This window comes from Pleurodeles waltl, chromosome 7 (assembly GCF_031143425.1).
Source record: "Pleurodeles waltl isolate 20211129_DDA chromosome 7, aPleWal1.hap1.20221129, whole genome shotgun sequence".
In the NCBI taxonomy this organism is placed as follows: domain Eukaryota; kingdom Metazoa; phylum Chordata; class Amphibia; order Caudata; family Salamandridae; genus Pleurodeles; species Pleurodeles waltl.
The window spans coordinates 909118856-909135770 of record NC_090446.1 but is presented as its reverse complement, the minus strand read 5'-3'; the positions used below and the strand labels follow the sequence as shown (position 1 = coordinate 909135770).

The 16915-nt window shown below is 48.1% G+C and overlaps 1 protein-coding gene across 9 annotated transcripts in view; it reads right to left on the bottom strand.

Moving 5' to 3' along the window:
- Window positions 1-16915, bottom strand: part of TCOF1 (treacle ribosome biogenesis factor 1) — a 437876-nt gene that overhangs the window by 124318 nt on the left and 296643 nt on the right. For all 9 annotated transcript variants that reach the window (XM_069199543.1, XM_069199548.1, XM_069199544.1 and 6 more), the window contains one exon: window positions 15302-15446. In XM_069199543.1, coding sequence (XP_069055644.1) covers window positions 15302-15446 — 145 coding nt within the window. The remainder of the gene's footprint in view (window positions 1-15301; window positions 15447-16915) is intronic.

Here is a 16915-nt window from a genome sequence, read left to right as displayed (position 1 = left end):
TAAGGAATAGTATGCACAGAGTCCAAGGGTTCCCCTTAGAGGTAAGATAGTGGCAAAAAGAGATAATACTAATGCTCTATTTTGTGGTAGTGTGGTCGAGCAGTAGGCTTAACAAAGGAGTAGTGTTAAGCATTTGTTGTGCATACACACAGGCAATAAATGAGGAACACACACTCAGACAATTCCAAGCCAATAGGTTTTTGTGTAGAAAAATATATTTTCTTAGTTTATTTTAAGAACCACAGGTTCAAATTCTACATGTAATATCTCATTTGAAAGGTATTGCAGGTAAGTACTTTAGGAACTTTGAATAATCACAATAGCATATATACTTTTTACATAAAACACATTTAGCTATTTTAAAAGTGGACACTTTGAAAATTGCACTCAGTTCCTGGGGGAGGTAAAGTAATGAAAATGTCACTTACCCAGTGTACATCTGTTCGTGGCATTAGTCGCTGCAGATTCACATGTTTCGCACAGTCCGCTGCCTGGTGTTGGGCTCGGAGTATTACAAGTTGTTTTTCTTCGAAGAAGTCTTTTTTGGTCACGGGACCGAAGGACTCCTCCCTCTTCGGCTCCATTGCGCATGGGCGTCGACTCCATCTTAGATTGTTTTCCCCGCAGAGGGTGAGGATGGAGTTGTTTGCTATAAATAGTGCCCATGCAATGGAGTGAATACGTATGTACATAAAAAGTTTATAATGATTATTTACAAATGTACAAATGTTTAAGATTTAAGATCTACTTCTAAACGGCTACAGGCTTCCCGGGGAGGCGGGAGGGCACATGTGAATCTGCAGCGACTAATGCCACGAACAGATGTACACTGGGTAAGTGACATTTTCAGTTCGATGGCATATGTTGCTGCAGATACACATGTTTCGCATAGACTATAAAGCAGTTACCTCCCCTAAAAGCGGTGGTTTAGCCTGTAGGAGTTGAAGTAGTTTGGAATAATGTTCTTAGTACAGCTTGGCCCACTGTAGCTTGTTGTGCATTTAGTACGTCTACACAGTAGTGTTTAGTAAATGTATGAGGCGTAGACCAGGTTGCAGCCTTACATATTTCGCTCATAGGAATGTTTCCTAGAAAGGCCATTGTAGCACCTTTCTTTCTGGTTGAGTGTGCCTTTGGTGTAATAGGCAATTCTCTTTTGGCTTTAAGATAGCATGTTTGAATACATCTGACTATCCATCTAGCAATGCCTTGTTTAGAGATTGGATTTCCTATGTGTGGTTTTTGAAAAGCTATGAACAGTTGTTTTGTTTTCCTGATTAGCTTTGTTCTGTCAATGTAGTACATTAGTGCTCTTTTGATGTCTAATGTATGTAGTGCCCTTTCAGCCACGGAATCTGGTTGTGGGAAGAACACTGGCAATTCTACTGTTTGATTTAAATGGAATGGTGAGATTACTTTTGGTAGAAATTTTGGATTTGTTCTTAGAACTATTTTATTTTTGTGTATTTGAATAAATGGTTCTTGTATGGTAAATGCCTGTATTTCACTTACTCTTCTGAGGGATGTGATTGCAATGAGAAATGAGACTTTCCAGGTTAGATATTGCATTTCACAGGAATGCATGGGTTCGAAAGGTGGACCCATGAGTCTTGTTAAGACGATGTTAAGGTTCCATGAAGGAACTGGTGGTGTTCTTGGTGGTATAATTCTTTTTAGCCCTTCCATGAATGCTTTAATAACTGGTATTCTAAATAGAGACGATGAATGAGTAGTTTGTAGGTAAGCAGATATTGCTGCGAGGTGTATTTTTATAGATGAAAAAGCGAGATTTGCTTTTTGCAAATGTAGTAAGTATCCCACTATGTCCTTTGTAGAGGCATGCAATGGTTGGATTTGATTGGTATGGCAGTAGCAAACAAATCTTTTCCACTTAGATGCATAGCAGTGTCTAGTGGAAGCTTTTCTAGCTTTTTTTTTTATGACCTCCATGCATTCTTGTGTGAGGTCTAAGTGTCCGAATTCTAGGATTTCAGGAGCCAAATTGCTAGATTCAATGATGCTGGGTTTGGATGCCTGATCTGTTGTTTGTGTTGTGTTAACAGATCTGGTCTGTTGGGTAGTTTGACATGCGGTACTAGTGAAAGGTCTAGTAGAGTTGTATACCAAGGTTGTCTTGCCCATGTGGGTGCTATCAGTATGAGTTTGAGTTGGTTTTGACTCAACTTGTTTACTAGATATGGAAGGAGAGGGAGAGGGGGAAAAGCGTATGCAAATATCCCTGACCAACTCATCCATAGAGCATTGCCTTGTGATTCGCGGTGTGGGTACCTGGATGCGAAGTTTTGGCATTTTGCGTTTTCTTTTGTTGCGAACAAATCTATCTGGGGTGTTCCCCAAATTTGAAAGTACTTGTTCAGAACTTGGGGGTGGATTTCCCATTCGTGGACTTGTTGGTGGTCTCGCGAAAGGTTGTCTGCTAGTTGGTTTTGGATCCCTGGAATAAATTGTGCTATTAGGCGAATGTTGTTGTGAATCGCCCACTGCCATATTTTTTGTGTTAGGAGGCACAATTGTGTTGAGTGTGTTCCTCCTTGTTTGTTTAAATAATACATTCTTGTCAAAACAGACAACATGACGACAATGTATTTGTGTGTTATTATGGGTTGAAAGGCTTTTAACGCTAGAAATACTGCTAACAGTTCTAGGTAATTGATATGAAATTTTGTTTGGTGTACATCCCATTGTCCTTGAATGCTGTGGTGATTGAGGTGTGCTCCCCACCCTGTCATGGAAGCATCTGTTATAACGTATTGAGGCACTGGGTCCTGAAATGTCCGCCCTTTGTTTAAATTGTTGCTGTTCCACCATAGAAGCGAGAGGTATGTTTGGCGGTCTACCAACACCAGATCTTGAAGTTGACCCTGTGCCTGTGACCATTGTGATGCTAGGCACTGTTGTAAGGGTCGCATGTGTAGTCTTGCGTTTGGGACAATGGCTATGCATGATGACATCATGCCTAGAAGTTTTAGCACAAATTTTGCTTGTATCTTTTGGTTTGGAAACATAGCACTTATTACCTTGTGGAATGCTTGCACTCTTTGTGGACTTGGAGTGGCAATTCCCTTTGATGTGTTGATGGTTGCTCCTAGATATTGTTGTGTCTGACACGGTTCGAGGTGTGATTTTGTATAGTTGATGGAGAAACCCAGTTTGTGAAGGGTTTGTATGACATATGTGGTGTCGTTTGTGCACTTTTTTACTGTGTTGGTCTTGATTAGCCAATCGTCCAGGTAAGGAAACACATGTATCTGTTGTCTCCTGATATGTGCTGCTACTACTGCTAGACATTTTGTGAACACTCTTGGTGCAGTTGTTATTCCGAATGGCAACACACTGAATTGGTAATGTATTCCTTTGAATACGAACCTTAGGTACTTTCTGTGAGAAGGGTGTATCGGTATATGAAAGTACGCATCTTTTAGGTCTAATGTGGTCATGTAATCTTGCTGTTTGAGCAGTGGAATGATGTCTTGTAGTGTGACCATGTGAAAGTGGTCCGATATGATGTAGGTATTTAGTGTCCTGAGATCTAATATTGGTCTTAATGTTTTGTCTTTTTTTGGAATTAGAAAGTACAGGGAGTAAACTCCTGTGTTTTTTTGTTGTACTGGTACTAACTCTATTGCATCCTTTTGCAGTAGTGCTTGAACTTCTAGTCCTAAAAGTTCTAAATGTTGTGGTGACATTTTGCGTGTTTTTGGAGGGATGTTTGGTGGGAATTTGTGGAATTCTATGCAATAGCCATGTTGGATTATTGCTAATACCCAATTGTCTGTTGTAATCTGCTGCCAAGATTGGTAGAATTGGCTTAGTCTTCCCCCCACTGGTGTTGAGTGAAGGGGTTGTGTGACTTGAAAGTCACTGTTTAGGTGGAGGTGTCTTTGGAGTCTGGAATCTTCTCCTACTCCTTGGGAATTGACCCCCTCTATATCCCCTGAAACCTCCCCTTTGGAATGAACCCTGATATGGTGTGGTTCTTGTTTGTTGGCTGGTGGTGTCTGTGGGTTGGCCACGAAACCCCCCTCTAAATGGAGTTTTTCTAAAAGAGCCTCTGCTCTGCGGGGAGTAGAGTGCGCCCATGGCTTTGGCCGTGTCTGTGTCCTTTTTAAGTTTTTCAATGGCTGTGTCCACTTCAGGGCCAAAAAGTTGTTTCTCGTTGAAGGGCATATTAAGGACAGCCTGCTGGATTTCAGGTTTGAAGCCTGAAGTGCGGAGCCAAGCGTGTCTCCTTATGGTGACAGCAGTGTTGACTGTTCTCGCTGCAGTATCGGCTGCGTCCAGTGAAGAGCGGATTTGATTGTTTGAGATCGTTTGTCCCTCTTCAACTATTTGCTGCGCCCTTTTTTTGTATTCCTGGGGAAGATGGTCTACGAGAAGTTGCATCTCATCCCAGTGTGCGCGGTCATATCTGGCCAGCAGCGCTTGAGAATTTGCGATGCGCCACTGGTTGGCTGCCTGTGATGCTACTCTTTTTCCTGCCGCATCAAATTTTCTGCTTTCTTTGTCCGGAGGTGGGGCGTCGCCAGATGTATGGGAATTTGCTCTCTTGCGAGCTGCCCCTACTACTACGGAGTCAGGTGGTAACTGCGAAGTAATAAACACTGGGTCTGTGGGTGGTGGTTTGTATTTCTTATCCACCCTTGGGGTGATGGCTCTTGATTTTACGGGCTCTTCAAAAATGTGTTTTGCGTGCCGTAACATCCCTGGTAGCATTGGGAGACATTGATATTGGCTGTGTGTAGCCGAGAGGGTGTTAAATAAAAAATCATCCTCTATAGGATCGGAATGCAGTTGGACATTGTGGAATTCTGCAGCCCTAGCCACCAGTTGAGAGTATGAGGTACTGTCCTCTGGCGGTGACGGCTTTGTGGGGTATGAATCAGGATCATTGTCCGGCACTGGGGTGTCATAGGTCCCAAGCGTCTTGATCCTGATTATCTCGACTTATGGTAGTTTGCGCTGGTGAGTGCATTTGTGGCGGTGTTTGTGCCGGCGATGCCTGTTGTGGTGGAGAGGGCGGAGGCGTGACTTTTTTAACCACTTTGGCTTGTGGTTGTGCGTCATCCTTGAGAAGTCCGATCCTTCTTTTCCTCATTATTGGGGGAAGGGTTGATATCTTCCCTGTGTCTTGCTGGATGTACAGTCTCTTTTGTGTGTAGTCTGATTCTACACTTTGGAGCTCTTGTCCAAATCTGTGCATCTGGCCACTTATTCCTTGTTCCTCTGTGTAGGATGAAGGTGTGGAACTTTTCGGCGTCGAGAGAGAATCTTTTTTCGGCTTCGGCACCGACAGAATTTTTGTGGCTTTCGGCAGTGTGTCTCGGTGCCGATGTTTTTCGGTGCCGGCATCTTGTTTTTGCCTCTCGGAGCCGCTATCTCGGCTCCGAGGTTGCTCCATGACGGTCCCTCGACCGGAGTCGGGTGTCTTCGCTATGGGCGTGCCCTTTTTCGGCGCCTTCGATGGGTCGCCGGTTTTATGGGTCGAGCCATGGCCTGTTGGCAGTGGCGTCCCCTGGGCTTTTGTCTTCTCGATGGTTTTAATTTTCGAAGTCTTACTCACTGTTTGTTGCTGTTGTTCGACGTCGGAGTCTCCGGATTCTGATTCCGGAACCGAGAATGTTTCCTCTTCGTCGTCGAAACGTTGTTTTTGTTGGCGTGGACGCCATTTGTAGACGCCGGGCTCTTCTGTCCCGGAGTGTTTTTCTGGACCGGGAGGCTCGACAGGCCTCACAGGTATCCTCCTTGTGCTCGGGGGACAAGCACAAGTTACAGACCAAGTGCTGATCTGTATAAGGATACTTACTGTGACATTTTGGGCAGAAACGAAACGGGGTCCGTTCCATCGGCTTCGATGTCGCACGCGGTCGGGCCGACCAGGCCCCGATGGGGGAATCGAAGCTACCCCAAAGTCTTCCGATGATCGGTGTCGATGTACCTAACTATCCCGATACCGAACGGAACAATACCGACGCTTTCTTCCGAGATTCTGACTAACTTTCCGAACCGAAACACGGAGCGAAAAGGAATACGTCCGAACCAGACAGCGGAAAAAAACAATCTAAGATGGAGTCGACGCCCATGCGCAATGGAGCCGAAGAGGGAGGAGTCCTTCGGTCCCGTGACCAAAAAAGACTTCTTCGAAGAAAAACAACTTGTAATACTCCGAGCCCAACACCAGGCAGCGGACTGTGCGAAACATGTGTATCTGCAGCAAAATATGCCATCGAACTGTTAGTTCTTGCAGGTAAGTAAACCACCTCCGGGGTTCAAATTGGGGTCCAAGGTAGCCCACCATTGGGGGTTCAGAGCAACCCCAAAGTTACCACACCAGCAGCTCAGGGCCGGTCAGGTGCAGAGGTCAAAGAGGTGCCCAAAACACACAGGCTTCAATGGAGGTCTTGGGGTGCACCGGTTCCAGTCTGCCAGCAGGTAAGTACCCGTGTCTTCGGAGGGCAGACCAGGGGGGTTTTGTAGGGCACCGGAGGGGATACAAGTCAGCACAAAAAGTACACTGTAAGGAAATGCCTCCTTGGCATGGTTGCCCCCTGACTTTTTGCCTTTGCTGATGCTATGTTTACAATTGAAAGTGTGCTGAGGCCTGCTAACCAGGCCCCAGCACCAGTGTTCTTTCCCTAACCTGTACTTTTGTATCCACAATTGGCAGACCCTGGCATCCAGATAAGTCCCTTGTAACTGGTACTTCTAGTACCAAGGGCCCTGATGCCAAGGAAGGTCTCTAAGGGCTGCAGCATGTCTTATGCCACCCTGGAGACCTCTCACTCAGCACAGACACACTGCTTACCAGCTTGAATGTGCTAGTGAGGACAAAACGAGTAAGTCGACATGGCACTCCCCTCAGGGTGCCATGCCAGCCTCTCACTGCCTATGCAGTATAGGTAAGACACCCCTCTAGCAGGCCTTACAGCCCTAAGGCAGGGTGCACTATACCATAGGTGAGGGTACCAGTGCATGAGCATGGTACCCCTACAGTGTCTAAACAAAACCTTAGACATTGTAAGTGCAGGGTAGCCATAAGAGTATATGGTCTGGGAGTCTGTCAAACACGAACTCCACAGCACCATAATGGCTACACTGAAAACTGGGAAGTTTGGTATCAAACTTCTCAGCACAATAAATGCACACTGATGCCAGTGTACATTTTATTGTAAAATACACCACAGAGGGCACCTTAGAGGTGCCCCCTGAAACTTAACAGACTATCTGTGTAGGCTGACTAGTTTTAGCAGCCTGCCACAAACCGAGACATGTTGCTGGCCCCATGGGGAGAGTGCCTTTGTCACTCTGAGGCCAGTAACAAAGCCTGCACTGGGTGGAGATGCTAACACCTCTCCCAGGCAGGAATTGTCACACCTGGCGGTGAGCCTCAAAGGCTCACCTCCTTTGTGACAACCCAGCAGGACACTCCAGCTAGTGGAGTTGCCCGCCCCCTCCGGCCAGGCCCCACTTTTTGGCGGCAAGGCCGGAGAAAATAATGAGAATAACAAGGAGGAGTCACTGGCCAGTCAGGACAGCCCCTAAGGTGTCCTGAGCTGAGGTGACTCTAACTTTTAGAAATCCTCCATCTTGCAGATGGAGGATTCCCCCAATAGGGTTAGGATTGTGACCCCCTCCCCTTGGGAGGAGGCACAAAGAGGGTGTACCCACCCTCAGGGCTAGTAGCCATTGGCTACTAACCCCCCAGACCTAAACACGCCCTTAAATTTAGTATTTAAGGGCTACCCTGAACCCTAGAAAATTAGATTCCTGCAACAAGAAGAAGGACTGCCCAGCTGAAAACCCCTGCAGCGGAAGACCAGAAGACGACAACTGCCTTGGCTCCAGAAACTCACCGGCCTGTCTCCTGCCTTCCAAAGATCCTGCTCCAGCGACGCCTTCCGAAGGGACCAGCGACCTCGACATCCTCTGAGGACTGCCCCTGCTTCGAAAAGACAAGAAACTCCCGAGGACAGCGGACCTGCTCCAAGAAAAGCTGCAACTTTGTTTCCAGCAACTTTAAAGATCCCTGCAAGCTCCCCGCAAGAAGCGTGAGACTTGCAACACTGCACCCGGCGACCCCGACTCGGCTGGTGGCGATCCAACACCTCAGGAGGGACCCCAGGACTACTCTGATACTGTGAGTACCAAAACCTGTCCCCCCTGAGCCCCCACAGCGCCGCCTGCAGAGGGAATCCCGAGGCTTCCCCTGACCGCGACTCTTTGAAACCAAAGTCCCGACACCTGGGAGAGACCCTGCACCCGCAGCCCCCAGGACCTGAAGGACCGGACTTTCACTGGAGGAGTGACCCCCAGGAGTCCCTCTCCCTTGCCCAAGTGGAGGTTTCCCCGAGGAACCCCCCCCCTTGCCTGCCTGCAGCGCTGAAGAGATCCCTAGATCTCCCATTGACTTCCATTACAAACCCGACGCTTGTTTCTACACTGCACCCGGCCGCCCCCGCGCTGCTGAGGGTGAAATTTCTGTGTGGACTTGTGTCCCCCCCGGTGCCCTACAAAACCCCCCTGGTCTGCCCTCCGAAGACGCGGGTACTTACCTGCAAACAGACCGGAACCGGGGCACCCCCTTCTCTCCATTCTAGCCTATGTGTTTTGGGCACCACTTTGAACTCTGCACCTGACCGGCCCTGAGCTGCTGGTGTGGTGACTTTGGGGTTGCTCTGAACCCCCAACGGTGGGCTACCTTGGACCAAGAACTGAACCCTGTAAGTGTCTTACTTACCTGGTAAAACTAACAAATACTTACCTCCCCTAGGAACTGTGAAAATTGCACTAAGTGTCCACTTTTAAAACAGCTATTTGTGAATAACTTGAAAAGTATACATGCAATTTTGATGATTTGAAGTTCCTAGAGTACTTACCTGCAATACCTTTCGAATGAGCTATTACATGTAGAATTTGAACCTGTGGTTCTTAAAATAAACTAAGAAAAGATATTTTTCTATATAAAAACCTATTGGCTGGATTTGTCTCTGAGTGTGTGTACCTCATTTATTGTCTATGTGTATGTACAACAAATGCTTAACACTACTCCTTGGATAAGCCTACTGCTCGACCACACTACCACAAAATAGAGCATTAGTATTATCTATTTTTACCACTATTTTACCTCTAAGGGGAACCCTTGGACTCTGTGCATGCTATTCCTTACTTTGAAATAGCACATACAGAGCCAACTTCCTACATACACCCTCAGCAGCGCGGGGGCGGCCGGGTGCAATGTGCAAACACGCGTCGGGTTTCCAATGGTTTTCAATGAGAGACCAAGGGGTCTCTTCAGCGGTGCAGGCAGGCAAGGGGGGGGTGCTCCTCGGGGTAGCCACCACCTGGGCAAGGGAGAGGGCCTCCTGGGGGTCACTCCTGCACTGGAGTTCCGATCTTTCAGGTCCTGGGGACTGCGGGTGCAGAGTCTTTTCCAGGCGTGGGGATCTGGGAGTCAGGCAGTTGCGGTCAGGGGGAGCCTCGTGATTCCCTCTGCAGGCGTCGCTGTGGGGGCTCGGTTGGGGGGCAACTCTGGCTACTCACGGTCTCGCAGTCGCCGGGGAGTCCTCCCCGAAGCGTTGTTTCTCCACAAGTCGGGTGCAGAGTAGCAAGTCTCACGCTTCCGGCAGGAAACCCAGTTGTCTTGAAGTTGCTTCTCTGGAAACAAAGTTGCAGTCTTTGGTGAACAGGGCCGCTGTTCTCTGGAGTTTCTTGGTCCTTCTAGAGCAGGGCAGTCCTCTGAGGATTCAGAGGTCGCTGTTCCCTGGGGAGAGCGTCGCTGGAGCAGTTTCTTCAGAAGGGAGGAGACCGGCCGGTAGAGCTGGGGCCAAAGCAGTTGGTGTCTCCGTCTTCTCTGCAGGGTTTTTCAGCTTAGCAGTCCTCTTCTTCTTAGGTTGCAGGAATCTGAGTTCCTAGGTTCAGGGGAGCCCTTAAATACTAAATTTAAGGGTGCGTTTAGGTCTGGGGGGTTAGTAGCCAATGGCTACTAGCCCTGAAGGTGGGTACACCCTCTTTGTGCCTCCTTCCAAGGGGAGGGGGTCACATTCCTATCCCTATTGGGGGAATCCTCCATCTGCAAGATGGAGGATTTCTAAAAGTCAGAGTCACCTCAGGACACCTTAGGGGCTTGTCCTGACTGGCCAGTGACGACTCCTTGTTATTCTCATTATCTCCTCCGGCCTTGCCGCCAAAAGTGGGCCGTGGCCAGAGGGGGCGGGCAACTCCACTAGCTGGAGTGCCCTGTGGTGCTGTAACAAAGGGGGTGAGCCTTTGTTACAGTTCTTGCAAGGGGGAGGTGATAAGCATTTCCACCCAGTACAGGCTTTGTTACTAGCCACAGAGTGACAAAGGCATTCTCCCCATGTGGCCAGCAACAGGTCTCGAGTGTGGCAGGCTGCTAAAAACCAGTCAGCCTACACGGGTAGTTGGTTAAGGTTTCAGGGGGCACCTCTAAGGTGCCCTCTGGGGTGTATGTTACAATAAAATGTACACTGGCATCAGTGTGCATTTATTGTGCTGAGAAGTTTGATACCAAACTTCCCAGTTTTCAGTGTAGCCATTATGGTGCTGTGGAGTTCGTGTTTGACAGACTTCCAGACCATATACTCTTATGGCTACCCTGCACTTACATTGTCTAGGGTTTTGCTTAGACACTGTAGGGGCACAGTGCTCATGCACTGGTGCCCTCACCTATGGTATAGTGCACCCTGCCTCAGGGCTGTAAGGCCTGCTAGAGGGGTGACATATATACTGCATAGGCAGTGTGAGGTTGGCATGGCACCCTGAGGGGAGTGCCATGTCGACTTACTCGTTTTGTCCTCACCAGCACACACAAGCTGGCAAGCAGTGTGTCTGTGCTGAGTGAGGGGTCCCCAGGGTGGCATAAGACATGCTGCAGCCCTTAGAGACCTTCCCTGGCATCAGGGCCCTTGGTACCAGGGGTACCAGTTACAAGGGACTTACCTGGATGCCAGGGTGTGCCAATTGTGGAAACAAAAGTACAGGTTAGGGAAAGAACACTGGTGCTGGGGCCTGGTTAGCAGGCTTCAGCACACTTTCAATTCAAAACATAGCATCAGCAAAGGCAAAAAGTCAGGGGGTAACCATGCCAAGGAGCACCGTGCACAGGGGTATTGTCCTGCAAGGAAAGGCAAGAGCTTACAATCTCTCAAGTTGGACAGCTGGTACAGAGGACCAAGGGGACCACTTCAGACCACCACATGTGATGGAGGATCCACGCATCTCCGAAGGAGAGAGAATCCACGTAGCCGGTTGTCCTTGCAGTTGGTACCTGCAGATGCAGGGGAGAACTCGTTCACTTAAAGGGAGATTCCTTCCTGCTTCTGTGCAGGCTGAAAGGCGCTTCGCCCTCAGAGGATGCACAGCCAGGGAAATGTTGCAGTTGCTGGAAGGACCCTGAGAAACAATGTTGCACAGTCTAGTTGTCACTGGAGTTGCAATCGGTTCCTGGAGGGTCCGGTTGTAGTCCCAGTGGCCAGAAGATGAAGTAAACAATGCAGAGGAATCCTGCTGGAATCTTGCGCGTTTAATCTGAAGACCTACCCTGGAGGGAGACCCTAAATAGCCCTAAAAGGGAGATTGGTCACCTAGCCAGGTGACCACCTATCAGGAGGGGGCTGTGACATCACCTGCCTTACCTAGCCACTCACATGCTCCCAGGGGCCTCTGCCCACCTTCAAGATGGCAGAATCAAGTGGCCATCTGGAGGAGCTTTGGGCACCACCCCTGGGGTGGTGATGGACAGGGGAGGGGTTACTCCCTTTTCCATTGTCCAGTTTCGTGCCAGAGCAGGGACTGGGGACCCCTGGACTGGTGCAAACTGGTTTATGCAAAGAAGCTACCAAATCTGCCCTTCAAAGTATACCGGTGGCTTGGGGAGACTACCCCAAGCCATGTAACACCAACTTCCAAAGGGAGAGGGTGTTGCCTTCCACTACCAAAGGAAATACTTTGTTCTGCCTTCCTGGGTTTGAGCTGGTGAAGCAGCAGGAGGGCAGAAACCTGTTTTTAGGATGGCAGCAGCACAGGCTGCCCAGGAAAACCTTGCAAACTGGTAGGAGCAAAGCTGAGGGTCCTCTAAGGAGCCCCCAGAGTGCTTGGAATCATACAATCAATACTGGTAACAGTACCAAACATGCCCAGGTTTGGAGTTACGATTATGTAGCAGTGCTAAGTACAAAGGTAAAATGGCTTACCCGCACTTATGAAGTCCAGGAAAATGGCCCTGGAGTTCGTAGGGGCACCTCTGCTACTGCAGGGGTGCACTCACACACAGGTACTTGCACCCTGCCCTCTGGGAAGGACGAGCCTGCCATAAGGGTGACTTACAGTGACTTGGTGTAATGACCTGTAGTGAAAGGGTGCATGCACCTTTTCACGCAAGCTTTATGGGCAGGCCTGTAGACACTTTGCATGGGCTACCATGGGTGGCATAATACATGCTGCAGCCCCTGGGGAAGCCGCAGTGCACCAATGCCCTTGATACCTAGGTACAATATACGAGGGACTTACACAGGGGCATCAGTATGCCAATTGCGGGGTGTACTAAGTGAGGAACAACCAAATTCAGAGGGAGAGAGCACAGTCACTGGGGTCCTGGTTAGCAGGATCCCAGTGAACACAGTCAAAACACACTGAGGTAGGCAAAAATTGGGAGTAACCATGCCAAAAAGAGGCTACTTTCCTATAGTCACTACCATAAACTTCGCCATGACTTGATATGCAAAGTCAACCAAAAAGTAAGAACTGTGAATTGGTAGTACGTTGATCCCACCACAAATTGTAGACACTTCAAGTGTGACTGCGGCATTGGTGTGTGGAAATAAACATCCTGCAAGTAGAGGGCCACCATTCATTATTCTGTGTCCAGCACAAGAAGCACCTGAACCAAGGACCGCATTTAGTTATGCAGGTAAAAGATCAGGAGTTCGAGCTCTAGGATGAGATGAGGACTGCCCGTCTTCTTGGGAACTACTAAGAACCACGATTAGCACCTCTGTCTCTTTCCCAGCGTTGGTACCATCTCCACTGCTCTCTTCTGCAGCAAGCCTAGCACATTTTGCTGCAGTATTGATAGATCGGAATGCTGGAGGGGCGCATACTGGGGATGGAAGGGGGAGGATCTGTTGGAAAGGAAGGTTATACTTCTTTTCCACAATTAAGACCTAGTGGACTGAAATTATAGCATTTCAGGCTTGTAGAAAAGAGGATACCTGTCCTCCCCATGGCTGTACTTGCTTTTTCATGGATGAACTTCTGCAACTACCCAGTGGTGCTTAGGAGGAGAAGGAAGAAGCTGGTTCTGTCAGCCATGCCATTTCTCGGCTGTGACTAGATCTGCTCTAATGATAGGACAGGAGGCATCCTGCCCATTTTGGACCACCTCTTTGGAATGGTCTTTTAAGTGTTATGGAAAATTAGGGCATTTGTAGCCGTACCCCAGAGGGCATGGGAATAATGACCCAAGAGACAAGCAGCATTAGGTGAACGTAACACCAGATTGCTTGTTAACAAAACCTATTTAGCTGTCCTTGCAAGCTTTTCCAATTCCCTCTCTGAAGGATGGGTAAGAAAAGCATAGGGATTTAGTGAGGTCATGGAAAAGGCCTGGACCACTAAGCTCTGAAGAGATGGGCAAAGAGATGGTAAGGCCAGATCCCCAGACCTCACCACTGTACTATTTACTGCGTAGCAGGTCATATGATTCGCACAAGGGTCCTTAACCTCTAAGAGGGCCTCATTAAAAGTAAATAAAGGCTACGCTGATATTGCAGCTGACTTCATGTCTTTCATGATATTTGGTCTGTGTTCAACTAAAGAGAGAAGCAGCACAATAACCTACCGTGACTTTGAGGAAACGGTACCAAACTTCCCAGTATTCAGTGTAGCCATTAAGGAGCTGTGGAGTTCGTGTTTGACAGACTCCCAGACCATATACTCTTATGGCTACCCTGCACTTACAATGTCTACGGTTTTGCTTCGACACTGTAGGGGCATAGTGCTCATGCACCCATGCCCTCACCTGTGGTATAGTGCACCCTGCCTTAGGGCTGTAAGGCCTCCTAGAGGGGTGACTTACCTATGCCACAGGCAGTGTGAGGTTGGCATGGCACCCTGAGGGGAGTGTCATGTCGAATTAGTCATTTTCTCCCCACCACCACACACAAGCTGGCAAGCAGTGTGTCTGTGCTGAGTGAGGGGTCCCTAGGGTGGCATAAGACATGCTGCAGCCCTTAGAGACCTTCCCTGGCATCAGGGCCCTTGGTACCAGTTACAAGGGACTTACCTGGATGCCAGGGTTGTGCCAAATGTGGAGACAATGGTACATTTTAGGTGAAAGAACACTGGTGCTGGGGCCTGGTTAGCAGGGTCCCAGCACACTTCTCAGTCAAGTCAGCATCAGTATCAGGCAAAAAGTGGGGGGTAACTGCAACAGGGAGCCATCTCTTTACAGTGTCCATATAGCCATTGGCACAGGTGTAGGCAAAGTCCGAGCCAGCGTCAGTATTGTGACATCAGCAAAGATCCCTGAGACACCATCAGCTCTTCCTGAAGGACCTGTCGACAAGGCCCATGGTGCTGACTTATCTATTGATTTTGAAGTCTTCCTGGGGGAAGAAGAGTGCTTCCTTTTTTTGTGTCTTTGCTTCTTCTCCTTACGAAACTTCAGATGAGAAGTGGGAGTGTAAAACAGAGCTCATGCTAACTCTTGATCTTGAACCTGTCCCTTGAAGGCCTCAATGATTATCTCTGGCGTGAACCATGAAAAGCTTGGTCTCCTGTTCCTTAATAGCCTCAGGATTCATCTGTTGTTAAAGGTTGCCCACCAAAGAAACATGTGTGGGTCTGTCCATCAGTGACGAGGCTTAAACTCTGAATTTTTGGTGACAGTACTGCACCACTGGGGCAGACATAGCACTGCACCAAAAGACTTTGAGAGCCAAACAAATACATAGATAAAACAAATTGCATCTGCTGTGGGGAAAAGCTCTGGACCAGCATAGAAAGGCACTGAAAAAAACTGAACGGATGTCCGTGTGCTGGGGAGGGCGCAATATGATTCTGGTGGCGTCCCTAGGAATCAACTTCTGGCATCAACATGGAGCTGGCTAACCCTACTCATGTGGGAGAGCTTTGGCAGGCATTCCCAGAACCAATATAGCACCTGGGGTATTCATAGGTGAGGATTCTGCATGAACAAGTATCCATCAGATGCTAAGATATATCTTGGGTGAAAAAACAGTGTCTGACAGTCCTAGCATCTCACCTGTAGTTGAAGTAGGCTTCTTCCCAACTTCCTTCTCTTCCTCGTCACTAGAGGTGGCAGTGCTTCCGCTCTCTGACATTTGCCACTTAGGTGTGGTTAACGCAGCAGTAGCTTTACCAGGTGTTGGAGTTTTAACAAGTGGAGGCTGAATAAATAGAAGATGTCACTTAAAATAAAAGCATATAAGGCAGTCTCAGACAAACAGTAGACCTCAGAGATCAACTGAGGGGTTTCTGCAACCTACCAAACACCACAACTTATGGACAATGAAGTTGAAAATCAGGGACCAGATATAGAAGATACTGAAAGGTATACATCACAAATTTTATCAACATAAAATGCATCAGAATTAAATGCCCCTTGCCCCAGCTCTGCTGGGAAATGATACCACATTAACAGTGCTATGAAAAACTGAAGAAAGTGTCTAAATAAACACCACAAATATATCCAAATCACTATTTGTAATTCATGTGCCAGCAGACACTTTAGCAAGTGTGTTTACATTATAATACTGTTGCCTATTGGTGTCACTGTCACAAATAAACTCTGCTGCCGCTCGTATTATTTATAAGTGCAACTACATTCTGTATTACACTGACCTCTAGTACAGGTAATATTTTTGTTAAGAACATTGCAGGAATTGCACTATCTTTAAGAAGGGGACTGTAGGAAGTTGGCTCTGTATGCACTATTTCAAAGTAAGGAATAGTATGCACAGAGTCCAAGGGTTCCCCTTAGAGGTAAGATAGTGGCAAAAAGAGATAATACTAATGCTCTATTTTGTGGTAGTGTGGTCGAGCAGTAGGCTTATCCAAGGAGTAGTGTTAAGCATTTGTTGTACATACACATAGACAATAAATGAGGTACACACACTCAGAGACAAATCCAGCCAATAGGTTTTTGTATAGAAAAATATCTTTTCTTAGTTTATTTTAAGAACCACAGGTTCAAATTCTACATGTAATATCTCATTCGAAAGGTATTGCAGGTAAGTACTTTAGGAACTTCAAATCATCAAAATTGCATGTATACTTTTCAAGTTATTCACAAATAGCTGTTTTAAAAGTGGACACTTAGTGCAATTTTCACAGTTCCTAGGGGAGGTAAGTATTTGTTAGGTTAACCAGGTAAGTAAGACACTTACAGGGCTTAGTTCTTGGTCCAAGGTAGCCCACCGTTGGGGGTTCAGAGCAACCCCAAAGTCACCACACCAGCAGCTCAGGGCCGGTCAGGTGCAGAGTTCAAAGTGGTGCCCAAAACACATAGGCTAGAATGGAGAGAAGGGGGTGCCCCGGTTCCGGTCTGCTTGCAGGTAAGTACCCGCGTCTTCGGAGGGCAGACCAGGGGGGTTTTGTAGGGCACCGGGGGGGACACAAGCCCACACAGAAATTTCACCCTCAGCAGCGCGGGGGCGGCCGGGTGCAGTGTAGAAACAAGCGTCGGGTTTGTAATGGAAGTCAATGGGAGATCTCGGGATCTCTTCAGCGCTGCAGGCAGGCAAGGGGGGGGTTCCTCGGGGAAACCTCCACTTGGGCAAGGGAGAGGGACTCCTGGGGGTCACTCCTCCAGTGAAAGTCCGGTCCTTCAGGTCCTGGGGGCTGCGGGTGCAGGGTC